Source organism: Lutjanus erythropterus, chromosome 3, assembly GCF_056507025.1.
Source record: "Lutjanus erythropterus isolate fLutEry1 chromosome 3, fLutEry1.hap2, whole genome shotgun sequence".
NCBI classification, from domain to species: Eukaryota; Metazoa; Chordata; class Actinopteri; order Lutjaniformes; family Lutjanidae; genus Lutjanus; species Lutjanus erythropterus.
The window spans coordinates 11,825,871-11,848,634 of record NC_139319.1 but is presented as its reverse complement, the minus strand read 5'-3'; the positions used below and the strand labels follow the sequence as shown (position 1 = coordinate 11,848,634).

At 40.4% G+C, this 22,764-nt stretch overlaps 3 protein-coding genes across 3 annotated transcripts; 2 read left to right on the top strand and 1 right to left on the bottom strand.

The window, feature by feature from the left end:
* The first annotated feature begins 639 nt into the window (after positions 1-639).
* Positions 640-6,695, top strand: plrg1 (pleiotropic regulator 1). Its single transcript, XM_084715024.1, has 14 exons — positions 640-800; positions 1,024-1,130; positions 2,310-2,446; positions 2,709-2,762; positions 2,849-2,942; positions 3,047-3,137; positions 3,219-3,317; positions 3,884-3,976; positions 4,445-4,696; positions 5,128-5,230; positions 5,352-5,460; positions 5,983-6,122; positions 6,275-6,468; positions 6,558-6,695. The coding sequence occupies exons 1-14, from the start codon at positions 792-794 to the stop codon at positions 6,615-6,617; spliced, it is 1,542 nt and encodes a 513-aa protein (XP_084571150.1). The 5' UTR covers positions 640-791; the 3' UTR covers positions 6,618-6,695.
* LOC146329739 (uncharacterized) lies at positions 6,671-9,816 on the bottom strand. The gene is made up of 5 exons (XM_084715025.1): positions 9,627-9,816; positions 9,297-9,497; positions 8,965-9,173; positions 7,198-7,338; positions 6,671-6,978 (listed from the first exon to the last, which is right to left on the bottom strand). Exons 1-5 carry the CDS (start codon positions 9,761-9,763, stop codon positions 6,770-6,772), a joined length of 897 nt encoding a protein of 298 aa, XP_084571151.1. The 5' UTR covers positions 9,764-9,816; the 3' UTR covers positions 6,671-6,769.
* Positions 9,817-11,862: 2,046 nt separating this feature from the next.
* Positions 11,863-22,235, top strand: LOC146329738 (protocadherin-23-like). The gene is made up of 4 exons (XM_084715022.1): positions 11,863-13,885; positions 17,831-18,022; positions 18,186-18,417; positions 21,809-22,235. The coding sequence occupies exons 1-4, from the start codon at positions 12,149-12,151 to the stop codon at positions 22,051-22,053; spliced, it is 2,406 nt and encodes an 801-aa protein (XP_084571148.1). The 5' UTR covers positions 11,863-12,148; the 3' UTR covers positions 22,054-22,235.
* Positions 22,236-22,764: the final 529 nt, after the last annotated feature.

The window sequence follows — 22,764 nt, the reverse complement described above, 5'->3', positions numbered from 1 at the left end:
AAATTGTTTCAATATATTGACAGTAATATTGGTTTATTGCCAAGACACTTGTTGATTCTTTAAAATGTCCCCAATGAGTTGCAAAATACCATTGCCTTAGAAGAACTCTTGTCTTTTATTGCCTTTTAAATGTCTTTTACAGTGTAACTGGATTTTGCTGGTATATCCTGTGTGCTTATTTTCTTTTTCTATTTCCCCTGTGTTTTATTTACAGGATGCGGGCCTGCATGTACTGCTGTCTTGAAAATCTTCTTTCTCAAATAGACCTTCCTGGCCAAAGAAATGATGAATAAGATTAAATAAAATATAATAAAATTAAATTAAATTAAATTAAATTAAATTAAATTAAATTAAACTGTGATGAAAATCGTGATATTTCTGGGAAAACATTATCTTGTGCAGAAGTAGAGAAAAGAGTTTGGGTAGGTTTTTGCTGTTGTTTGTTTGTTTCGTTTGTTTTGTTGTTTTGATATATCAGTGTTGTGATCTAAACATATCACAAGAGAAGATTTTATCCATATTGTTTTGCTTTTTTCTTTCTTTGTTTTGTTGTTGCTGTTTCGTTTAGCGTTTTTGCGGGATTACTTTGACCTCCTAACCGCTTGGTGGCGCTCACAAACTACCAGCTGCTGTTGTCGGTACTGTTTACTTCCGGGTTGTGAGGTCGTCGGATTGTGGTGGTGGTCATGTTTTTAGGATTGTGATATATTTTTCAGTGCGACCAAGCTGTAATCAGTGTACAAAACTCTTTTCTTCTCCTGTTGTGTTTTATCCACACAAACATCACCAGGATGACTGAGGTAAGACGAGCTTTGGACTCTTCGTCGCTTTTTCTTTTCTCCCGCTCCGGTGCTGCCGAACGTACACCACGTCGGGCCCCGGCTAATTCCCGGATCACGTTACTTTTACGATACGATTTTTTGTCTGTATAGCCTATATTTAAGAGTAGAATCATTTATCAATATTACCGTCGTTGTTAGTTGTTAAATACACTATATTTAATACAGCTGTTTTCCTCTACAGGACGTTCAGAAGCACTCAGTCCACACTCTGGTCTTCAGATCTCTGAAAAGGACGCATGATATGTTTGTGTCTGACCATGCGAAATCCATCGCACTGGATGACGACAGGTAATTCCGGCTAATTAAGTACATTAATACTATGGTATGTGACCGTTATTTCTATTGATTTAAGTGCATTAAGGACGTATTAGTTTTAAACTGCGGTTAAACCTAGTCTTTGTCTCTAATGTTAGTCTAGTCCAGATTTGACTTGGCAACAGTTTGCTGCAGATTGAACTGTTGTGGTCAGGTTTGACACTTGGCAAATTTATGTTTAGTAGCTGTTTGAGTTTGTTAAGTTTTATTATAAGGAAGAACGAACATAAATATTTCCTTTAACTTAACTACTAAACTTTGGAAGCTCCCCACAGTCTCTGTGAAGTTTAATGTTTATTTACTTGTAATATAAGAACCAGTATGTGAGTTCATAAGTGTTTTTGCAGGGTAACTATCAGGTTAGAATCACTGAACTGGTTTCTTTTTCTTAAATTCCATCGTTACAGGATTAATAAAGGTATTTCTCAGATATTAATACATCATTATATGCTAAATATATAATGAAAAATGTAGGGCCAATATAATGAAATATATTGTGAGACTGCTATATGAAGCATGTTGATGCATCTGGTATTTAATTCTCTTGATTCAACAAAAACTGACCTTATTTTATTTAAACCAAGTTTTTACATCATACTAAAGCATTACAGTAAGTCAATGAAGAACAACTGAGAAAGAAAATAAAAGAAGACAGATCACACTTGAACAAATAAAAAGGGATGCAAAGTGTAAATAACCAAAAATGCCACAGAAGTACAAGGATGTGATTGTAGTAGAAGGAATATTCTCAATCCTTTATGTTGCTTTCTTTATATATATTATGAAATTATACCAAACTTATTAAAATTTCCCTCTGTAATAACTTGTCCCTGCAATTAACAAATCAAAAGAGGCCAAGTCTGTTATTAACTTCAGCTATTCATCAAAAACAGGGTTTATCTGACCCTTCCAATGTAAAAGAACAGTCCTTGGAGCACCAATAAAGTCTCCCAAAGCAATTCCAAATCAATCAATTGATTTCTGATATGTCAGTACTGTGATACAGACTTGCCACAAGAGAAGATTTTACCTGTATTACCCACTCCTCCTATGTTCAGAATAGTGAGGCTGTGATGCAATATTTTAGCAGAGTGAGCACATACAAAAGTTTCAAAGGAGAAAATGAAGCATCACTGTGTTCTGTGTTTGAAGCTTCAAGCTAAAGATGGATGTGAAGCTGAAAGCAGAGTATGGTGCTGTTTTACACATGCCTGTCCTGAAGGAAGGGAAAGACAGAGTCTCACAGCTTCCTGGCAGCATGCAGGGCCAACAGAGCTACGCACAACCAGGTGAGGATGGAACAAACATGGCATGTTACCCCCAGTATAATGACTTGACTTGAATATTTCTGTTTTATGTTATTTAATACTTCTACTCACTACATATCAGAAGCAAGTATTGTACCTCTTACTCCACGTTTGCAGTCAATTAATAGAAAACATAGAGGAGAACATTCATGCAGAAAATTGAAGATACTTTTTTGTTTTTTTTCTTGTACATTGGTGCTATAAAATTTGCTGATTTATGTTGGGTTTTTCCAATGTCTTTCAGGGGATGACCCAGAATACCTGATCGCCGGGACACATGCTTATCCCTCCGGACCTGGTAAATACTATTCTATTGTTTTAACAAAGCTGCATGCTTGTAGCAGCGTTATTCTAGCGTTCATACCAGTGTTTTTCCTTCAATAGGAGTAGCTTTGACTGCTGACACGAAGATGCACAGGAATCCAAGTGAAGGAGGAGTCCACTCCATGGCGCTGGCTTTGCCACCCTCACAAGCCAGGTAAGCCTTTTTCCTCCACGGTGTGTAAGATGAGTAATTTATTGGTAGTAATTTAACATAAACCCACAAGATGATGTAAAAATATTTATGTTGCTGAATTTTAGGCAGGAGGCAAGCCGCACAGCAGCCAGTGTCAGTGACATCCATCGACACGCAGGAGGAGCAGAGAGATCTCACCCTCATTCGAGTGCTCTGGTAGGTTGTTGTGTATTTACACATTCACTTGATGTAATATCTTAATTAGTGCACAGCTGATAACGAATGTATTTATTTTAGTCGCTCATGGAGGGAGGAGGCACCAGAAATTCTTCGCTCATGAGGAAAGCACCAACCATGCCTAAACCCCAGTGGCATCCACCCTGGAAACTGTTTCGGGTAACTACACACTTTTCCAATTCATTCTGTATTTTTCTTTGATTGTAGATATACTTAATATGGATGTGTGTGATTAGTCGTCTAGTTGCATGTAGGCCCTGATGCCCGGTTGAAAGCCAGAAAGGTGGAACATTTGACAAAGATCACATCTCAACCACTGTGCTTTGTCAGCGTCTTGATCCAGAAAGTGAAAATAATGCATATATAATAATGTCAGACTAAACTGGCGCTTGACCAGAGCAGCGTGTAAACATGTTCAGCACAGGCATGTGGAGGCTAACTTGCAGGGAGACCAGCCTGCTGGTGCCAGCACTTCTAATGTTAGCCACACAAGAAATCAATGTAACATCGTTTACCACCCAATTCATGGACATTGTGATCCTGCTCAGTCTGAAGAGATACAGCTGTTTTATTAGAGTGTTTTCTTAATTTTAGACTAGTCAAAATATAAATTTCAGTTTAATTGACGGGGAAATTAGTTGTTAGGAATATCCCTGGTAACTGACACGCTGATGCCAAACAGAGGCCTGTGTTGATTTTTAACACTAGTGTGTTTTGTCTGACAGGTCATCAGTGGTCACCTTGGCTGGGTGAGGTCCATCGCTGTGGAGCCTGGGAATCAGTGGTTTGTCACAGGATCTGCTGATAGAACCATAAAGGTGAGTAAAGCTGAAAATTATCTAGATCTTTGGTATAAACAACATTTTATCCTTTGATTGTCCTGATATATAAGGACAATAAAATAAACTATGATCTTGAAAGCTGATTTTTGACTTAAGGAACAGCAGTTTGACTTTGTCTTAATTCAAGGTCTACTTTCTATCTCCAGAGCTTTCAACTGCATCTTTAGTCTTCATCAGCAAATTGAAGTTGACTGAAAGAAAATGACATGCGGTGTTAGAGCATTTAATCTCTGTTGGATTCTAAGTAACCTTAGCATTATTAAACACTGATATTTTCATTTGGACCTGCTAGCGATACAAAAGGCACTTTTGTCAAAATCTACGGGGGCAGATTTAATGATAATGTCCCTCCCGCCACCTTAGGATGCCCCTCTGGAGACACTCTTTGTGGAAATCTTCTAAAATGCTCAAAATATGATCAAATGGCTGTTCGTGTCTTGACAGATCTGGGACCTGGCCAGTGGGAAACTGAAACTCTCCCTGACTGGACACATCAGTACAGTGCGTGGTGTGGCGGTCAGCAGCCGCAGCCCCTACCTGTTCTCCTGTGGAGAAGACAAGCAGGTCAAGTGTTGGGATCTGGAGTACAACAAGGTCATCAGGCACTACCACGGTCACCTCAGCGCTGTGTACGATTTAGACCTACATCCAACCATTGACGTGCTGGTGACGTGCAGCAGAGACGCCACAGCAAGGGTACGCTCGTACTTTGCATGGTCGCTTGTGAATTTATGAACAGCAACGTTGAAATGATGCGATTTAACTTCACGTGCTCAGTTTACGTTTGAAGAAAAGCCTCTCACTGCGTGTAAACAAAAGCCACATGGACTTGAAAATGACCTGTTGGCTTGACAGAGTTTTAGAAACTTCAGTTCCTCTCTTGTGTTTTGTTTTCCAAGCATGAGTAACTTCTGGCTATCACCTGTCTGCATCTGTCATCTTATACATAAACAGCTCTGTTTGAACAATAGAACAATAGTGACATAATGAACCACATACACATTCTGCCCTGAATTAGGCTTCATTTTCACTCACTGTAGTTTTCTGTTGTTGTGTATGATGTGTAGGTAATTGGGCCTCTGCAAGTTTAACTAATCAATGATTTGATGTCTTCTCTGTCCATCCAGGTGTGGGACATCAGGACAAAAGCTAACGTCCACACACTAACAGGCCACACCAACACTGTGGCCACGGTGAGATGTCAGGCTGCAGAACCACAAATCATCACCGGTAATTTATTATTTTTTCAAATGAAGAATAAACAAATTATTGTCTGTCATCATTAAGTTGTAGCTGATTGGTTGGCCTTTAACTGATAATCTCAGCTGACATTTGATTTAACTTCTTGCAGGCAGCCACGATTCAACCATCAGGCTGTGGGATTTGATTGCTGGGAAAACCAGAGCGACTCTCACAAACCACAAGAAGTCTGTTCGAACTATTGTGCTGCACCCCAGACAGTAAGTTACCTCAACGACGTGTTTCGATCTGCATATATTTGAAAAAAGGCACGGTTTCACAGACTCCCACTCAAGAGTGGGAGAGTTGGGCTGCTCTGATTAGAGGGCATTAACTTTTTTAAACCTTTTTTAAATGTAGAGCAGTCCCAAATGGTCGACTCTATCTCAGCATTGTCATCAGGTTTAGGATGATTTCAAACAGTAGGTGACGTTTTGAGCCATTTATGACCCAAGAAATCATGACTTTTGTATAGTTGTTAAGAAATTTCGCTATAAACATCAAAATTGATCTGTTTCATCAGAGTACAATAATATAATTTGTTTACAGCTCAAAAAACATGTTTCAGTGTGCAGTACCTCTATAAATTGAATACCTGTGGGGTTTAGATTAAAAGGAAAATTAACTGAGAAGTTAACAAATGAATCAATAATAAAAAAAACTAGCCCTTGTGGGAATGTAATACACCAGTTGAGCTTGTATTTTGCTTAACATGTTGTGATCTCATTTCCTGTGTTCTGCAGATACACATTTGCCTCCGGTTCTGCTGATAACATCAAGCAGTGGATGTTCCCAGATGGCAACTTCATCCAGAACCTGTCGGGTCACAACGCCATCATCAACACTCTCGCTGTTAACTCTGATGGCGTCTTGGTGTCTGGAGGTAATCATAACTAGCTAGTTAGGTTTTTGTGTCTACGGAAAAAAAAGTTTAACTTTGAATTCTTGATACTAGATAAACATTTCTGTCTGGATTAATGTTGACTTTAAGCTCAGAAATCTGATTCATAATATACATTTTTGTTCCCTCTGTAGCTGATAATGGTACCATCCACATGTGGGACTGGAGGACAGGCTACAACTTCCAGAGGATTCATGCAGCCGTGCAGCCTGGATCTCTGGACAGCGAGTCGGGCATCTTTGCCTGCATGTTCGACCACTCAGAAAGCAGACTGATCACCGCCGAGGCCGACAAGACCATTAAAGTGTATAAAGAGGACGACACCGCTGTAAGTTACACTGTTACATTTAAAGGACGTTTAGATTTTAGTGTTTTAACGTTCCCAACAGATAAATAGCTCTGTTTTCTTTCTTGCAGACAGAAGAAAGCCATCCAATCAACTGGAAACCAGAAATCCTCAAGAGAAAAAGATTCTAATGTTTTTTTATTTTTTCCTCCTGTCACAGTAACAATTTTATTTCTACCAAATGTAGATACAGAAAGTTTTTGCTTCCTACTACTTTTCCCATCAGGCAACTCCTTCATAACTCCAGCGACCACATCCTGAAGTGAAGTTCAGTCGTCCCGTTTTATTCTAAGAACCATTTGCAGTCTTCGTTGTACGATGTTAGTCCGATAAAATGGCCATTTTGGACTGCCAGGAAGCTCCCTGAGCGTTTGTTCTTGATGATGACGGCTCTCTGGTGGCTCTGGTCAGTCTGATCCACCAACAGCAGCCACTCTTCAGACTCAGACGGACTGGCCTCAGAGTGGACCTGGTTCCAGTGGGGGTCAAACCCTGCAGAGGGACACAGCATGATGAAAAATTGTTAGAAAAAATACGTTTTTTTTTTTTTTATTTTATTAACAGAATTGCCGGTTGTACAGACATGGAAACAAACATTGCCCTTTTTTCTGGCTTGCAATGTGAAGTTTTTTTTGCTCCATTTAATAAAGACCACATTTTTCACATACTTCCTGTTTGTTTTGTTCAGGAGAGATCAGTGTTTGTACTCACCGAGGTATCTGTTGGTGACAGCGTTCCTGTAGTATTTGCAGCCGTCACCCTTAATCTCCTCCCAGTAACAATGATCTCCAAGCGTCTCATTGAGCTCCACCGTGTTTCTGTCGTCACCGGTCAGGCAGGTTGACTGCTCACCTGTGAAATCGTGTCACGAAACATCAAAGGCACCAATTTTTAACAGAAGTCTGCATTGTTTCAGTGTACATGAAGTTAAAAATTACAGCAACATTTTCACAATGTCCCAGTTAACTATGATTCACTGACATCAGTGTGAACAGTTGTCATTGGATCTAGTTTCTATTTGGGCTGGAAATCACGATTGCTGTCAGTATTGATTAATTGTTTAGTTCAGTGTTTCAAAAACTTTTTTCCTTTTTGTCGACCCACTTTTTTAAAAATTACAAACCGTTGCGACCCAAGTAACACTAAGCCTTATCAATACATTCTAGGAAGAATTCATTCATGCGTAAATGAACATTTCTGCATCACCCCAAATTATCTTGATGCTCATTTAGGCTGAGTTAACAGGTCATCCCGTTAATTTTATTTCCTCTTATTAGGAAAACAACATTGTATTTTAGCCTAGATCATACATGAACAAAATAAGTGCATTTAGATGGAATTAACAGAATCTTGATTTTTCTTCTCATCACTAAAACAAAATACACCTTTTAAATCCTTCAGAAAAGGTGTACTACAGAACTAAATCTTAAATATGTAGAATTTCTGCCTTAGTTTTTTATTTATTTAGGGACAAAATAAAACCTCCTGCGACCCACCTGTGGGTTCTGAACCCAGTCTTCAGCACTGACTGGTTTGGTCGGTAACACTTTACAATATGGGACACAAAAATGTGATAGTTACTAAGGAACACGTGATGATGAGAGAACAGACTGGAAGATGCAAATTAATGAATAATTAGGCAGTGATATTTTCTTCATCAGTCATTCCAGTTTAACTGAAATAAGTCAAAGAGTCAAATAATACTTGATACTAAGTAGTTACTATGTAGCCTCTCATTACTTAATTATAACAGACTACATAGTAAGTACTCAGTATCATGTATCATTGCTCAAAATGACAAAATAACTAATCAATGATTAATGTGTCAGCAGCTGGTTCATATTCAATCAGGAACAACTTATGAAGAAAGTAGCATGTCAGTTCATAGATATTTATGAACTAATTACCTCATGATTCATTAACATAGCATCTCCCAGTCTCCTGTATCGTGTATTTATCTACTATATAGTCCTCAAATGACAGTTACTCAAGAATTACTCATCAAAGATTTGTTAATTAGCAAGTCTTCCCTGATTCATGTCTCACTCGTTCCTGAATGTCACATTTTTGTGTACCGTATTGTAAATTGTTGGCATTTAGTCAAAAAACAAAACAAAACTGAGAAGTACGAATTAGAAATTCTCAGATCCCTGATAACATCTTCAAATTCTTTTGTCCAGCCAACAGTCTGAAACCCAAACACTCTTCATTTACTATCATAAAAAAAGAGCAGTGTATTCTTATATTTAAGAAGCTGGAACCAGAGAATGTTTTAGATAATTCCATGAGAAACGGCTGAAACAATTAATCGATTATCAAAAGAGCTGGAAAGTCATTTCTTTTGATCATGTAATCGATAAATCGACTATCTACTTACAGAAGAACTGATCTGACAGTTTGGATGGATTTACACAATATTTTGTACAGACATTCATGGAGGAACACAGTTTTTGTTTGGTGTTTTATGTCCATGTCTACCTGAGTCATGGATGTAGAGCATTGAGAGAGCGTGGCGAAACCCTCGGCCTGGTTTCTTCTTTTTAAAGCTGGGCTTCGATGGTTCTGGCTGATCCACCTCCTCGCTTGGAGGTTCTTCGACCGCCAGGAGGTGACTGGCGTTAAACATGATCTCGTCCTCCAGAGACCTGAGACACATCTCAAAGTGCTCCTCGTCCTTTTCTGCATTTCTGAAAAACCATTAACAGCAGATGTAAAACCTGTTTGATCAGTGTAATATCACCCATAATGCAAAGTATTCTCTCTCTATATGTACCGGTGTGTCACCTGTCCTTTGTGAAAGGCCTCCTCACCTGAAGTCGACCCACAGCAGGCCTGCAGTGATCAGCCCCAGCCACTCACTGGCCTCCCAGTTGTTGGTCAGCATGACGGGCACGATGATGACCTCCCTGATGTCTGCGTAGTTGAGCTCTTTCTTACAGCTGCGGGACGCCTGGTAAGCTGGAGTCATGAAGGGACAAATGACCACAGCCTCCTCCACACCTGCAGCCATCCTGAAAACACACCATCAGCACACACAGCTGTTGCTTAAAGAGACTGAATCGATTCTAATTTGACTGCAACATGTAGAAAGATGTGTCATACACGAATTTATCCCATTAAACTCTTTCCTCTGTACTCACGAATCAATTACGTTCCCCGTCACTCCTCCTTCGATATCCATCCACACAGGCAGACCATCATCTTTGAGGCGGTCGTGTATCTTTTTAACAAGAGCCTGGTCATCCCACTGGTAGGAGAGCATAATATGAGCTGGCATTCTCCCTCTTTTTCCTGCGCAAAGCCTCTGTGGTGCAGTTTTTACAGTTTGTGGAGTCGCTGAACGAAGTGGCCCGCACAAAGGGAGACCCAGTGGTTATGCTGTTTGTTTACTCAGGTACACAGCTCAGGTTACATCTGTTGCTTGGTTACAGGGCTTGCAAGCACCGATGGGAGGATGCATGATGGGTACTAAATCCTGCAGGACCAGTGAGGGCTGAACTATGATAATCAACGCGTTTACAGAGACACGGAAGGCCTCATATATTTTGTGCAGTGGAAAATGTAGTGGGGAGATGTTTTATTCGTATGGATTACAGGTGTTGTTTTTGTGGACTGATCAAGGGAAGCATCTCAGTTATTTTGTCATCTAAAGAAGCCCTGAGAGGCAAGTGAGAAAAAATCATTCTGGTGATCCTTTTGCCAAAATTTTCATCTAAATTGTTTTGTCCTGTGTTTATGACTTTGCAAGAGATTTGTCTGATTATATTTAAATACTTTTATTTAAGTAAGTTTGCTGTTGAATGCAGGACATTTTCTTGTAGTTGAGTATTTTCACAATGTGGTATTAGTACTTTTACTTAAAGGGACAGTTCCCCCCAAAATCAAAAATACACACTTTTCCTCTGGTTGTGTTTATCCATTTAGATTATTATAATGTGAGTTGCTGAGTTTTGGAGATATCAGTCGTAGAGATGCTGAGATCTGTCTTTCTCATAAATACATTTGAACTAAACGGCACTTGGCTTGTGCTGCTCAAAGCGCCAAAAATACATTTAAAAAACTCCTCTCCCTTTACAGGAATCATGACTCTGCTACTCAAGATAATCCACAGACCTTGCTGTGCGTGGATAAGCCCAAGAAACTCACACCACGACAATCTACAAGGAAAAATGGTGCACAGGCCAGAGGAAATGTAAATGTATGTATTTTTTTCTTTTGGGGTGAACTGTCCCTTTAAGAGTCTGAATGTTTCCTCCACAAGATTTGAGTCTATATCGACAAGATGAACTTGATCAAACTCGAATCGGGTTTGTTTATCTGTGTTACAATAAAAAGCTGCACTGTGCAGTGCCTGCAGGTCTCGTCTTTCACCAGCAGAGGGAGCCACTCCGATACTGTATGGACGTTTGCCAAAAGTGATCCTCATTAAACCGCTTATTCATTGTCAGTGTTGATGAGTAGTGAACTGCATGTGATTTAACTAGCAGCCTAATTTAACTGCATTTAGCAGTAGCTTGCTTGTAGTCCAGCATGTGGGGTATTTTATTTTTTGGTTTATATGTGATCAATTGGGCCATTCTTTGCAGTAAACTCAACTGAGTGTCATTTTTTGCTGGTATGACTTTTTTGTATTATATTTTATTAGAATTTTGTATCACATGTTCTTTGTCAATTTGATCATCTTTTACACGTTTTACTCATTTATTTTCTGAGTATTTTTAGTTAACCAAATTAGATTTCACCTTAGGTCAGCTTTGCTATAGTTAAGCTTTTTAAAGTAATTGGCAGCTTTAAAAGTAGCCAATTCTTTCTCCACAGTTTATTTGATTTAATCTGACCACCTCATCATCTGTGCAAAAATACAATTTTAAAAAATCATAATCTGTGCAAACATATTAAAATAAAGAACTTCCTCATCTGTGTAAAAACTAAAAGAAAAGTAAAATGAAATAAAATAAAAATATATGGAAAAACTTCACCATTTATGCAAAAAGTAATAAGAAAAATAAACAATTCTTTAAAAAAAAACTTCAACATCTGTGCAAAAATAAATAACTCCATATCTGCAAAAAGTAATACAGTAAAAATAGATAAAATAAAAAACGTAACCATCGGTGCAAAAGATAACAAATAAAATAATTATGAATATAATGAAAAACGTAATCTGTGATGAATCACAGCTTGCACTGGCTGAACTTTCCACAGTTTTATCTGTATTTCCTCCACTTTCCTGCACACTTTATGATCTTCAGGAGGTCAAATACACTCTGCCACCTGTCAGCACGGGGCACTGTGGGTAATCTCCCGGCCTAATTAAATCTTAAGCAATCAGGGCCACAGATGGAGCCGATCAGTGGGACGTGCCGCCTGCCAGGAGGTGTGTTCAGAGCGCACAGTGGGTGCTCTGTGGCCACTCAGTGCTGGGATGTGTGAAGAGGAGGCACAGAGGGATTTACGCTACTAGCTGATATGCATGGACTTCTAGTCTCCAAAGTGACACAAGGTGCGGAATTATTGTGATGGAGGATGATTGTTGGCTGTTTTTCTGCGCGTAAAAATGGCGCGTTTACCTGTTTCCGTCTGGAAAAGGGTGCTCTAAAATGTGACTTTAAAGCGGAAATATGTAGCCTAACTTCGACTCACAATCCAAGCAGTGGGAGCCATGCGTAAAGGAGGAATGGGTCGCAAAAATGTCGAAACTTCGCTGCTCCGGCCGCTCGTCCTGTCGCTGCTTTGCGCGCAGTCGCTCGGGCAGGTGTTCAACCTGACGCTGTCTGTGAAAGAGGGTCTGCCGGCCAGAACCATCGTCGGGGATCTGGGAGCGGGGTTGAGCAGACCGAGTACCGGATTCTTCATCTCAGAGAGCAGGGACTCGTACGTGTTCAGAGACTTGGAGATAGACGCGGACACGGGGATCATCTCCACGGCTGTGGTGCTGGACAGAGAGAGCAGGGACAAGTATGAGTTCGTGGCCGCCACTCTCACAGGTGAGATGATAAAAGTGAGAATAGAGGTGAAGGATGTGAACGACCACTCGCCTGTGTTTCCCTCAGAGGAGGTCAACCTGGAGATATCAGAGCTGAGCCCCACAGGGAGTCGATTCCAGCTTGAAGGAGCTAAAGATAAGGATGAGGGGGAGTTTGGTACCCGAGGATACAGGATCACAGAGAGTGAGATGTTGAACTTGTTCCATTTGGAGTATCGCAGCGGATCTGACAGCCTGGATCTCATCCTTGCGAGCAAACTAGACCGAGAAACCCAGGACTTCTACACCCTCACCATTGAGGCCTTCGACGGGGGCATCCCAGCCAGGACGGGGACGCTTCAGGTGAATGTCCGTGTCCTGGATGAGAACGACAACCCTCCTGTCTTCAACCAGACTGAGTATCATACTTCGCTGCCTGAGGATGCTCCGGTGATGTCTGCTGTGTGTCAGGTGCACGCCAGTGACTTCGACCTGGGTGACAACGGCAGAATCACCTACGAGATCAACAGGCGGCAGAGCGACCCAACTGAGGTCTTCTCCATCAATGAAACTAGTGGAGTGGTCTACCTCAACAAGCCGCTGGATTATGAGACTCAACCTTTTCACGAGTTGATCATCAGCGCCAGAGATAACGGAGCTCAGCCGGAGTACAGCAGCACTTTTGTTGGCGTGAAGGTGCTCAACATCAATGATAACAGTCCCACCATCAGTGTGCTGTTCCTCAGCGAGACCGGAGACGCGGTGGTGTCAGAATCAGCAGCAGTTGGGGACTATGTTGCAAGGATTTCTGTGTCAGATCCTGATTTTGAGGAGGAGAGGGTCACCGTCATACTTGAGGGTGGTGATGGGAAGTTCACCCTAAAGCAGACGGATGATTTTTTGTATGCTTTGTGTGTCAACGCAGAGCTAGACAGGGAGGAGAAGGACCTGTACGAGCTGAAGGTGCAAGCGTCAGATGTTGGGACGCCACCCCTGAGCAGCGAGGTGGTCTTCCTCCTGAGGGTGACCGACACCAACGACTGCCACCCAGTTTTTGAGAGGGAAGTATACATCATCAGCATCAGTGAGGATGCTCCTCAGGGGAGCTCCCTCATCCAGTTGCAGGCCCGAGACGCAGACGAGGGCGTCAACTCAGACATCAGGTACTCCATCCTCAGGTCCAACCAGGACAGCCTGATCAGTATCGACCCAGAGTCTGGCCTGGTCACCACGGCTGTGGCTCTGGACAGAGAAACGCAGATGGAGGTTTGGTTCCTGGTGGTGGCAGCTGACGAAGGCGAGCCGGCTCTGTCGTCCACGGCCACAGTCACTGTGCTGGTGGAGGACGTCAATGACAACGAGCCAGTGTTCCAACAGCAGCTGTACAACGTGTCCATACCAGAGCACAGTGACATCGGGAGCTGCTTTTTACAAGTATGTTGGAGAATATTTAGATTAGAGGGACAGATCACCCCAAAATCACAACACACAAACACATTTTTCCTCCTACCTGTAGTGCTATTTATTCATCTAGATTGTTTCAGTGTAAACTGCAGAGATTTGGAGATATCGGCTGTAGAGGTGTCTGCCCTCTCTCCAATAAACTGGAACTAGATGACACTAGGTGACCCGGTTACTCAACATAATCCACAGGCCTTGCTGTGAGCGGTTTCATGTAAGAACTGTTTTCACCTACCATAGAAATAAAGTTGTTCCTACATGGAACGGCTCACAAAAAGGCCTGTGGAATATCTTGAGTAACCAGGTCATGGTTTCTGAGAAGAGACATTGCTGTTAAGTATTTAATACATATTATTTGCGTTTTGAACACCACATGTTGAGTGCCATCTCGTCCCATTATATTGGAGAGAAGGTAGAGATTTCTTTGGCCAATATCTCCAATTTGTGATTTTAAGGTGGACTGTCCCTTTAAAGGGTCAATTTATTGCAAAGTAGAAGATGTTCTCACGTGCCCTTATGTGTATCTTGCCATGCAAATAATTGTCCAGGTTTTGAGATATCCAACCCTGAAGTTTCTGCTTTCACCCCACTACACTTTTCATTTGGCAGCAGGTATTAGACAGCTGACAGTAAATGCAGAGTAAGAAAAAGGGAATGAAATGCATCAAAGGACACAGGGACACTGAAATTACATGATCGATATCTTAAACTCTAGGCAGAGATGGCAAAAGCACACAGTCTTTACTCAAACAGAAGTAAAAAATGACTCCAGTAAAAGTAACGATTCAAAAATTCAGGCTCTGAAATTTCTGTGCAAAGCTAACTGAACCTCGCCTTTTCTTCACATATGAGTCTTCCTCTCTGTCTGGTTCATCTTGTTATGTCTTTATTGTTGTTTTCATCTTGATGATACACACTGAGGGATACACCAAAGAACTGACTTGTCCATGTCCTTACTGTCCCATTCATTTAGGCTGAAATCTGTCTTGATGTTGGGAAGGTGGCGTGCAATGATACAAAATAAAAATGATCAATTACTCCCCTAAAATGCAAAAAAGTTAAAGTAGTAAGAAAATGTAAGGAGTAAAAAGTACAGATATTTGTTAAAGTAAAAAGTTGTCAGAAAAATAAATACTCAAGTAAAGTACAGATACCTGAAAACTCTGCTTAAGTACAGTATTTGTACTTAGTTACTTCCCCTATCTGCTCTAGATGCCCCTCACCCAGGAAAATTAAAGTGATCAGAATTTTTGTTTTTGGCGTTCAGAGCGCTGAAAAGCGATGTTTAAAATCTTCAGCAGCAGCAGCGTGTTTCTGGCAGAAACATCGTCCTGCTTACTCTTGATAATCCACAGAACAAACTGTAAGCAGCTTTCTCAGTGACTGTTTCTTTAGCAGAAAGTAGTTCCAGTGAAAATAGTTGGCAGTGAATTGTGTGGATTAGCCGGCGTAACCACGAAGAGATGTTCCTATAAAGAGATGTTGCAGTTAAGTGTTTTAAATGTTTTCTATGCTGTGAGCGCCACCAACCAAGTTCCATTCACTTTCATTGTATTGGGATGGAGTTAGATTTCTCAAAACCTTGAAAATTGACACTAGAGCTGATTAATTCAACGGTCAGTTGACAGAAAATCAATCTGCAACTATTTGTTAATAATTTAATAATTTTAGTCATTTTAAATCAGAAAAATATATTCACTCGTTCCCACTCGAATAGACTATAAAAAGCAAACCAGAGTAGTTTAAGAGGATTAAGGGCGTTCAACATCTTCTGCTGTCTGTCTCGCTGTCTCTTTCTTGCATCTCATCAGACAAAAGTAGCCTTCTGTCCGCATGCACAGAGACATCAGTGTTCACCTAAATACACAACACACACACACACACACACACACACACACACACACACACACACTCGTTCCACTTCAGCACTGTGGTGTTGATATGGCAGATGTGATGCCTGGTACCACAAGCTGAAGCCCATCACAAAAGAAGCTTTATTTACTGATTCATTTTCTGAAAACACACGTGATATTTGACATTAAATCTGGTTATTTTTGCAGCAATTTGGGGATTGATACAATTTATACAGGTTTGGTGCAAAATTTTTACTTTTTTGAACACTTGAGAACTGATAAAAAATGGTCAAAAATCCTTCCAAAATCCCACATTAAGTCTGCGGTACGTTACAGATTGACTGTGTGGAATGGATTATTTTATCCATAGTGATTTCACACAGACATCAGGAAAGATCCAGGATGTTTAAAGTGTTTTCTTTGCAGCTGTAAAGCCAGAAAATAATCTTCTCCATTACATTAACTAATAGGACAATCATCATTAAAAAGTTACAGACAATAATTAGGATTATAGGCAAGTTTCATAAGATCAGCTGACTCTCTGTTAACATGAAAGCTAATGCAGGTAAGCTAAGACGCAGGGACACTCTGAAGTGTCTGGTAACCACATGTGGATGTTCCCGGATGTACAGTCAGTTGAAAAGTTTATACTGTTGGGTGTGTTAGACCTTGACCCGTGTGTCTAAAAGTTCCCCTGATCAGAGTTCATGAAGTCTGAGATGATTTCATCTTTATGGCTGGAAAGTGAGCGCTCTATCTGTGAAATGTGTCTCTTGTCACGGGCTCGGTGGACATGAATGGTCCGATTTGAGGCGTGTCTTCACTCTGCAGCTTTTGTTTTCCACTGCAGTGATACTCCTCAGCCTTTGATTGTGGGGATTTTTTTTATGCTTTATGCTTTTATTATGTTGACCTTCTCTGGCAGAACAAGACAAGTATTATGATTCATGAATACAACTACTACACACTGACACATGACAGATGACGCTCACTGCAGTAGCACTACTGTTTCTGAACAACACACCTACTTCATTTTAACACTGTACATTAAAAACTGCATACTGTATATTAGAAAAACCAAAATCTTTAAATCCAAAACAGTGACAGTGAGTGTAAGGCCAATTTATATACAGATATAAGAATTACAAACATCCTTTTGCAGAATAATTTTGTGAGATACAATCAAAAGCCTCAGAAAAGCTCGTAAGTGGACCTTAAGTTATGAACATGTTATCATAGAGGACTTAAAGTATATAACGTTCATAACTGCTGTAAGAAGTCAATAGATTGAACCTCTGCAGAACCGTCAACACATTTTGAGGCTTTAAATCAAAAGTATCAACAGTAGAAAAATATAAAATAAGGGTGGGAAAAAAAAACAAAAAAGAAAAGAAAAAAGGGAAGAAAATGCAATAATGATAAAGAAATTAACAATAAAGAAGAATCAAAGTAGTTGAGTATATTAAGTAAGTTTGTCAACAGGGAGAAGAAATGCATTTGTATATGAATCTGTACATAGACAGTAACAGAATACACTCTTAAACATAACCCATGTTTAACTAACAAAAATACTATGTGTAACTTAATGGAGGTTAACAGGTTTATATATCAAGGTGAGGTGATGCTTACAGTAGATAACAGCCTACAGGTAAAGGCAGGCGCACATGCAAACAAAGGATTACTGCCAAATAAGGATTTACAAGTTAAAGACGAGTAACAGCTTCCACCAAGACCACATCAGACTCCATACGTTTTTTAGTTTGAAATAACAATTAGATTTTTTTATCTCCTCCATAATCATACTCCATGTAGTGGACTTAATCAAAAACTACATGTAAAAGTAATTCTCAGCAGCTTTTTTTTTTCTTAATTTGAGTGGATTTATTTATTTATCTGGTAGCAGTGGGGTTTCTGATGGCAGATCGTCTTTTCCCACTTCCATTTTTTTGTTGTGTCAATCATTGGGATTTGTCTGTTGGAGGTGGATGGGCATCAGAAATATTTGACACACTGAAAGAGCGTGGACTTGGTCAAAGGTGCCTGAACTTTTCTTCTTCTTCTTCAGGTTGTTGCCACAGATGCAGACAGTCCTGAGTTTGGCACACTGCTCTACTCTCTGTCCGACGGCTTTGACAAGCAGGACAGACACCCTCTCTTCAGTATCCACCCTCAGACTGGAGAGCTGTGTGTCTCCCAGGATATCGATCGAGACTCGGGACAGACGGTCCACGACATTCTGATCAAAGCTGAGGATCCAGTAAGTGGACGTCATTAGTTTTGACATAGTGTATATTCAACCTTCAGTTTTACTCCCTGCACTGTGAGCGTGACAAGATTGTAAATTTGCATTTAACTCCCAAATTACAGCTTTTACATTTTGTCTTGACATTTTCCTGTTTTTCTGACTTTCCAAACATCAGGGAGGCCTGAGTGCTCAAACCTACGTTCACATCGAGGTGGAGGACCTGAATGATAACGCTCCGGTGTTTAACCCTGACGAGTACACCATGAGCATCAGCAGCCACGCGCAACCTGGCACAGAAATCCTCAACGTCCTCGCTACTGACCGAGACTCTGGCAGGTTCGGACAGGTCACCTATGACGTCCTTCCTGGGGACATGTCCAGCTTGTTTGCACTGGACAAACAAACAGGTAGGGGGGGGACAGAAAAAAAAAACTGATTTTTTTTTTTTGTGTTGCAGTTTAAGAGCAAAATGAAACTGTGCTGAACACAAGATTGGCATATTATCAAGATTAAATGATCAAATTTGTAGGTCAAGTTATATTCTTCATCTTAATTAATCTCCCTGCTCTAAGTTTGTGGATAGTTGAAATGAGGTTTTATGAGGTACTATGACAGTCAGTGTTTTACCTACAGTAGATGGCAACCAGCATGGCATAAGTTTGGAGAAGCAGCAGGAGAACCAGTTTTGGAAGCTGAGCAATCTACTGCTGGGGACAGAGTCAGCAGCAAAATGAATTTTAGCCACTTAAAAATAAAAAAAAAAGTATCAGTTTCAGTGTATGTTGTGTTTAGATTGTTTTGGCCGTTTTACCTTGCTGTCAGACATCCTTTTCTGACAGGAAACTGATATTATATAAGCCAAATAATACCGTCTCATTCAACCACACTCCACTGGAAAAAAAAGAAGCCTGGAATTGTGCGACTTCAGTGGGTACAAATTAGGTCTTTAAAACACAGAAGTCGCACAGTAACACGAACAAATTTACAGATTGATGCAGCAGTAGAACAGCAGCTCCTGTGTTCTGTGAGATAAAATTGCTTATGTTGCCAGTGGAGTCTGGTTGGTTTGCAGAGAGCGATATTTGGCTTCCCATTGGAAAATGCTGTCTGACAGCAAGATTAAGTAGGGGAAAATGTTCTCAAGGTACCGGACACTTAAAGCGATAGTTCACCCAAAAACTCAATATCTACTCACCCCTGTGCTGATGTGCGGATGAGTGAAGATCTCCAGTTCACAAAACACTCCCGGAGCTTCAGCAGAAAACAGCGTTGCAGCCAAATCCAGTACAATTGAAGTAAATGGTGACCAGTTTTAAAATGTAAAAAAAAGAACACAAAAAAGCACATAATGTCTCCATACTGCTCGTGTGGCGTAATCCAAGTGTGTGTAAGCCGCGACATTAAAATTTGACCCAGAAAGATGCCATTTACAGCATGTTTTTAACTTAAATGTCAACTGTAGCCTCTCAAACTGGATCCGTGTGCACACGCCTGAAGCGGGTACACAGGCTCTCACCGAAGTGACGCAACACGAGATATAGGAGATCTCGCGATACCTTCACATCTGTGTTTACATGCAACCTGGAAGCGACTCAGACAACAGAGAGAGATCTGCTCAGAAATAGTGACTTGTTATGCGTACAGTTAACTTCGAAAACTTTCAACAAAGAAGAAAATGTCCGAGGACTTCGACATAGAAGAGGAACATCATTTCTTGTGCACACAGATCAGTTCTGAGAGGCTACAGTTGATATTTAGGCTAAAAACATGGTGTAAATGGCGTCTTTTTGGGTCAAATTTTAATGTTGCGGCTTACAGACACTTGGATTACACCACACGAGCAGTATGGAGACATTTTGTGTGTTTTTTGTGTTCTTTTTTTACATTTTAAAACTGGTCACCATTCACTTAAATTGTACTGGATTTGGTTGCAACGCTGTTTTCCGCTTCACCCATCCTCACATCAGCATCATTATTTTTCATACATTTTGCTGCTGACCCTGACAACATCAGCACATTGCATGTCTTCCTACACCAGTATCCGTGCCGCTTCCTGAACCAGGAGGCGTGTCGACTGTAGGTAATACGCTCACTATGGATAAGTACCTCATGCAACCCTACTTAAAATAATCCAAACTATCCCTGAAAAAAACAGCATTTCATTAAACACAAAAGGTAGAGACAGCAATTTGTTTGTGACTGACTGGGCCAATTATTTTGTACGATTTTTTAAAAATATATTGTCCAAAATATTGTGTTTTCAGAAATGTGGTGTTTTGACCCTCTGGTCATCATGATGGATTGTTACAGTTTGATTTAAACTGTGTTTGATTTCTCGAGCTTCGGTGACTCGTCACATAGATCCACTCACTGGTCTTAAGTAACTTGTGTGACTGGCAGACTCAGTATTCGGGGATGAACGAGGACTTACTGTGTGTAAGTCCTCATGAGGTGATTGTCAGTGTCAGTGCTCAGCAGGGTGGTGCAGAAAGCCCAGAGCTTTACTGCATATCCTCATGTGGCTGAGTGGAAGATAAGATCTGCACTCAACCACAATATAATACTGAATTAAACTTTAAATAAATAGAAAAACATTTTTGAGTATTTGAAGTAGTTCTACCTGCACATGGAGGCTTTCACAAACTAAATACAGTTTGAGTGACTCTCTGAAATGAGAAGTAGGACTTCCAGAATAATGGTTGCTGCTATAGATGGGATTGCAAGGTAACCTTAGGTGACAAAAATTAGTCACGTTCCTCCTAAACCATCTGTCATTGTCTATTAATGCAGTAAACAAAATGTTGACTGTGTGGTTATTACCAATGCAAAATTCTGCAAATTTGGCTGTTGACAGTTTGTTTTTAAGAATTTGAAAAGTAGCACAGTATTGTCTGTTATTTTTTTTCAATTGATTGATTTAATCGTTTTGTCTTTAAAATGTCAAACAAAAGTGAAAAACTCTCAGTATAATTTCTCAGACCACAAGGTGACACATTCAGACTGCTTGTCTTGTCCGGCCCACAGTCCAAAACCACAAGAAAATTAAATTTTTCATTCATATGGAACAGCATTGCCAGACTAATTTAGAAATGAAAATTAGTCTGGACCATCATCATCAAGTGATGCAGACCCAAATCCCTCTGCCACTTGGATAGACCTACAACCAATCAGAGCAACAAAATATGTGACATGCAAATTTGGTCGGCGTTGGTCCATCTTCAAGCAGGGAGAAAATCCTTTGTCATAAACTTTCTCAAATAACGAGAAGGGTCTGTCTGCATCCTCACAGACTACAAATCACTGCCTGAGATACCCTCCCAGAATAATGTACTTATTTGAACCCAAACTACGATCTTCTCCGAGGAGTTTTTGTGCCTAAACTTAACCATGTTTTATGAAATACAGTAACAGAATCTTGATCCATATTTGAGCAGCACCGCCTGAGCTTTGTGAGACTGGTGTGTTGCACTTGAAACTCTTCACATCGAGACTGGTGATGCTCTTCTTGTCAGTCATCATATCAAAACTTCCCCATATTAAATACGTGGTTGTGATTGGCCTGAAGACATCCAGGAGGGATGGAAATCTGTCTGAACGGGAGGGCGAGACACATCTGTCAGAGCAAATGAGACATGAGCTTGCAGATTTGTCTGATTCCCAGGCTAATGAAACAGAGGAACTCTTCATATTCTCTCATTTTAGAAGTTGCAACCAGAGATGTACTGCAATTTTTGATAGACATTATTTATTGTGATTATAAAACAATTGAGCTGCTTTCTTCTTCTTCTGTGGGTGTAGGAATGCTCTTCCTGACCTCCGCTCTGACCCACCTTGGTGCAGCCAGTGTGAAGCTCTCAATAACGGCACAGGATGGCGAGGGCTTGACGTCAGTCAGGCCCGCAGAGGTCACCATCAACGTTTTACGCAGCGCTCAGGCTCCAGCTGTGTTCCAGAGGTCACGCTACACCTTCACTGTGCCTGAGGACGCGCCGCCAGGGACGTCAGTGGGGACAGTGGAGGCCATAAACCCAGCAGGTGAGTGAACATCTGGCCACAGTTTCAAATCTCTCTGCATTTTCTGCAACATCTACTTTGTAAAACGGAGAAAACATCAACCAGAAGTGATCACTTCATATTGCAATGCTGCTTTTTAGTTACTTGCTTTGTCTGAACTAAAGATTTCAAAGTCTGATAATGTTAGGCCCCTTAGACAAAACTGAGACAACTGCACCTCCCAACAAACTCCTGTCGACTATTTTTTTTAACTGCAGTTCCTATAATGTGGGGTCTTTGAGGGATGTAAACAGGAAGAATGTGCCCTATTTTGGCAAACTGACACCATTAAAAGCATGCTGAATGAGCTATTAGTGGCTCCTGTTTGTGTTTACTAATGAATGCATATCAAATTATCTCTGCATAACTTTGATACAAAAGAAAACCTAAATATGTGATGATTTCCAGGCAGGTTCTGTAGGTATAAATAACATATTTTTTAAGTGGATTTATGGATGTCTGTTGATGCTATAAAATATGTCTATCATGTCTGTGTGGTTGGATTTGACTGAGTTATGACTCAGAAGGTTTATGAATTTTGTGCCTTAATTAAGTTTCCTGGCGTTGCAGCTGTACCTTTCACCTCCTTGGGCCACAATTTTATAGACGCTCCAGAACAATTTAATTACATTTTGGACAAGCATATAAAAAATGTGTTGCACGAACAAATATGATTTATATAGTTAAGAGGTGAAATATAA

Excerpts from the sequence above, each read along its gene's own strand:
- plrg1 (XM_084715024.1), top strand. Across the intron at positions 4,697-5,127 it reads GCAGAGACGCCACAGCAAGG|GTGTGGGACATCAGGACAAA; the intron begins GTACGCTCGTAC and ends CTGTCCATCCAG. Across the intron at positions 6,123-6,274 it reads TGGCGTCTTGGTGTCTGGAG|CTGATAATGGTACCATCCAC; the intron begins GTAATCATAACT and ends TTCCCTCTGTAG.
- LOC146329739 (XM_084715025.1), bottom strand. The coding sequence starts at position 9,763 with ATGCCAGCTCATATTATGCTCTCCTACCAGTGGGATGACCAGGCTCTT. Across the intron at positions 9,498-9,626 it reads ACGGGGAACGTAATTGATTC|GATGGCTGCAGGTGTGGAGG; the intron begins GTGAGTACAGAG and ends GTGTGTTTTCAG. Across the intron at positions 6,979-7,197 it reads TGTCACCAACAGATACCTCG|GGTTTGACCCCCACTGGAAC; the intron begins GTGAGTACAAAC and ends GTCCCTCTGCAG.
- LOC146329738 (XM_084715022.1), top strand. The coding sequence starts at position 12,149 with ATGCGTAAAGGAGGAATGGGTCGCAAAAATGTCGAAACTTCGCTGCTC. Across the intron at positions 13,886-17,830 it reads TCGGGAGCTGCTTTTTACAA|GTTGTTGCCACAGATGCAGA; the intron begins GTATGTTGGAGA and ends CTTCTTCTTCAG. Across the intron at positions 18,023-18,185 it reads TGATCAAAGCTGAGGATCCA|GGAGGCCTGAGTGCTCAAAC; the intron begins GTAAGTGGACGT and ends TCCAAACATCAG.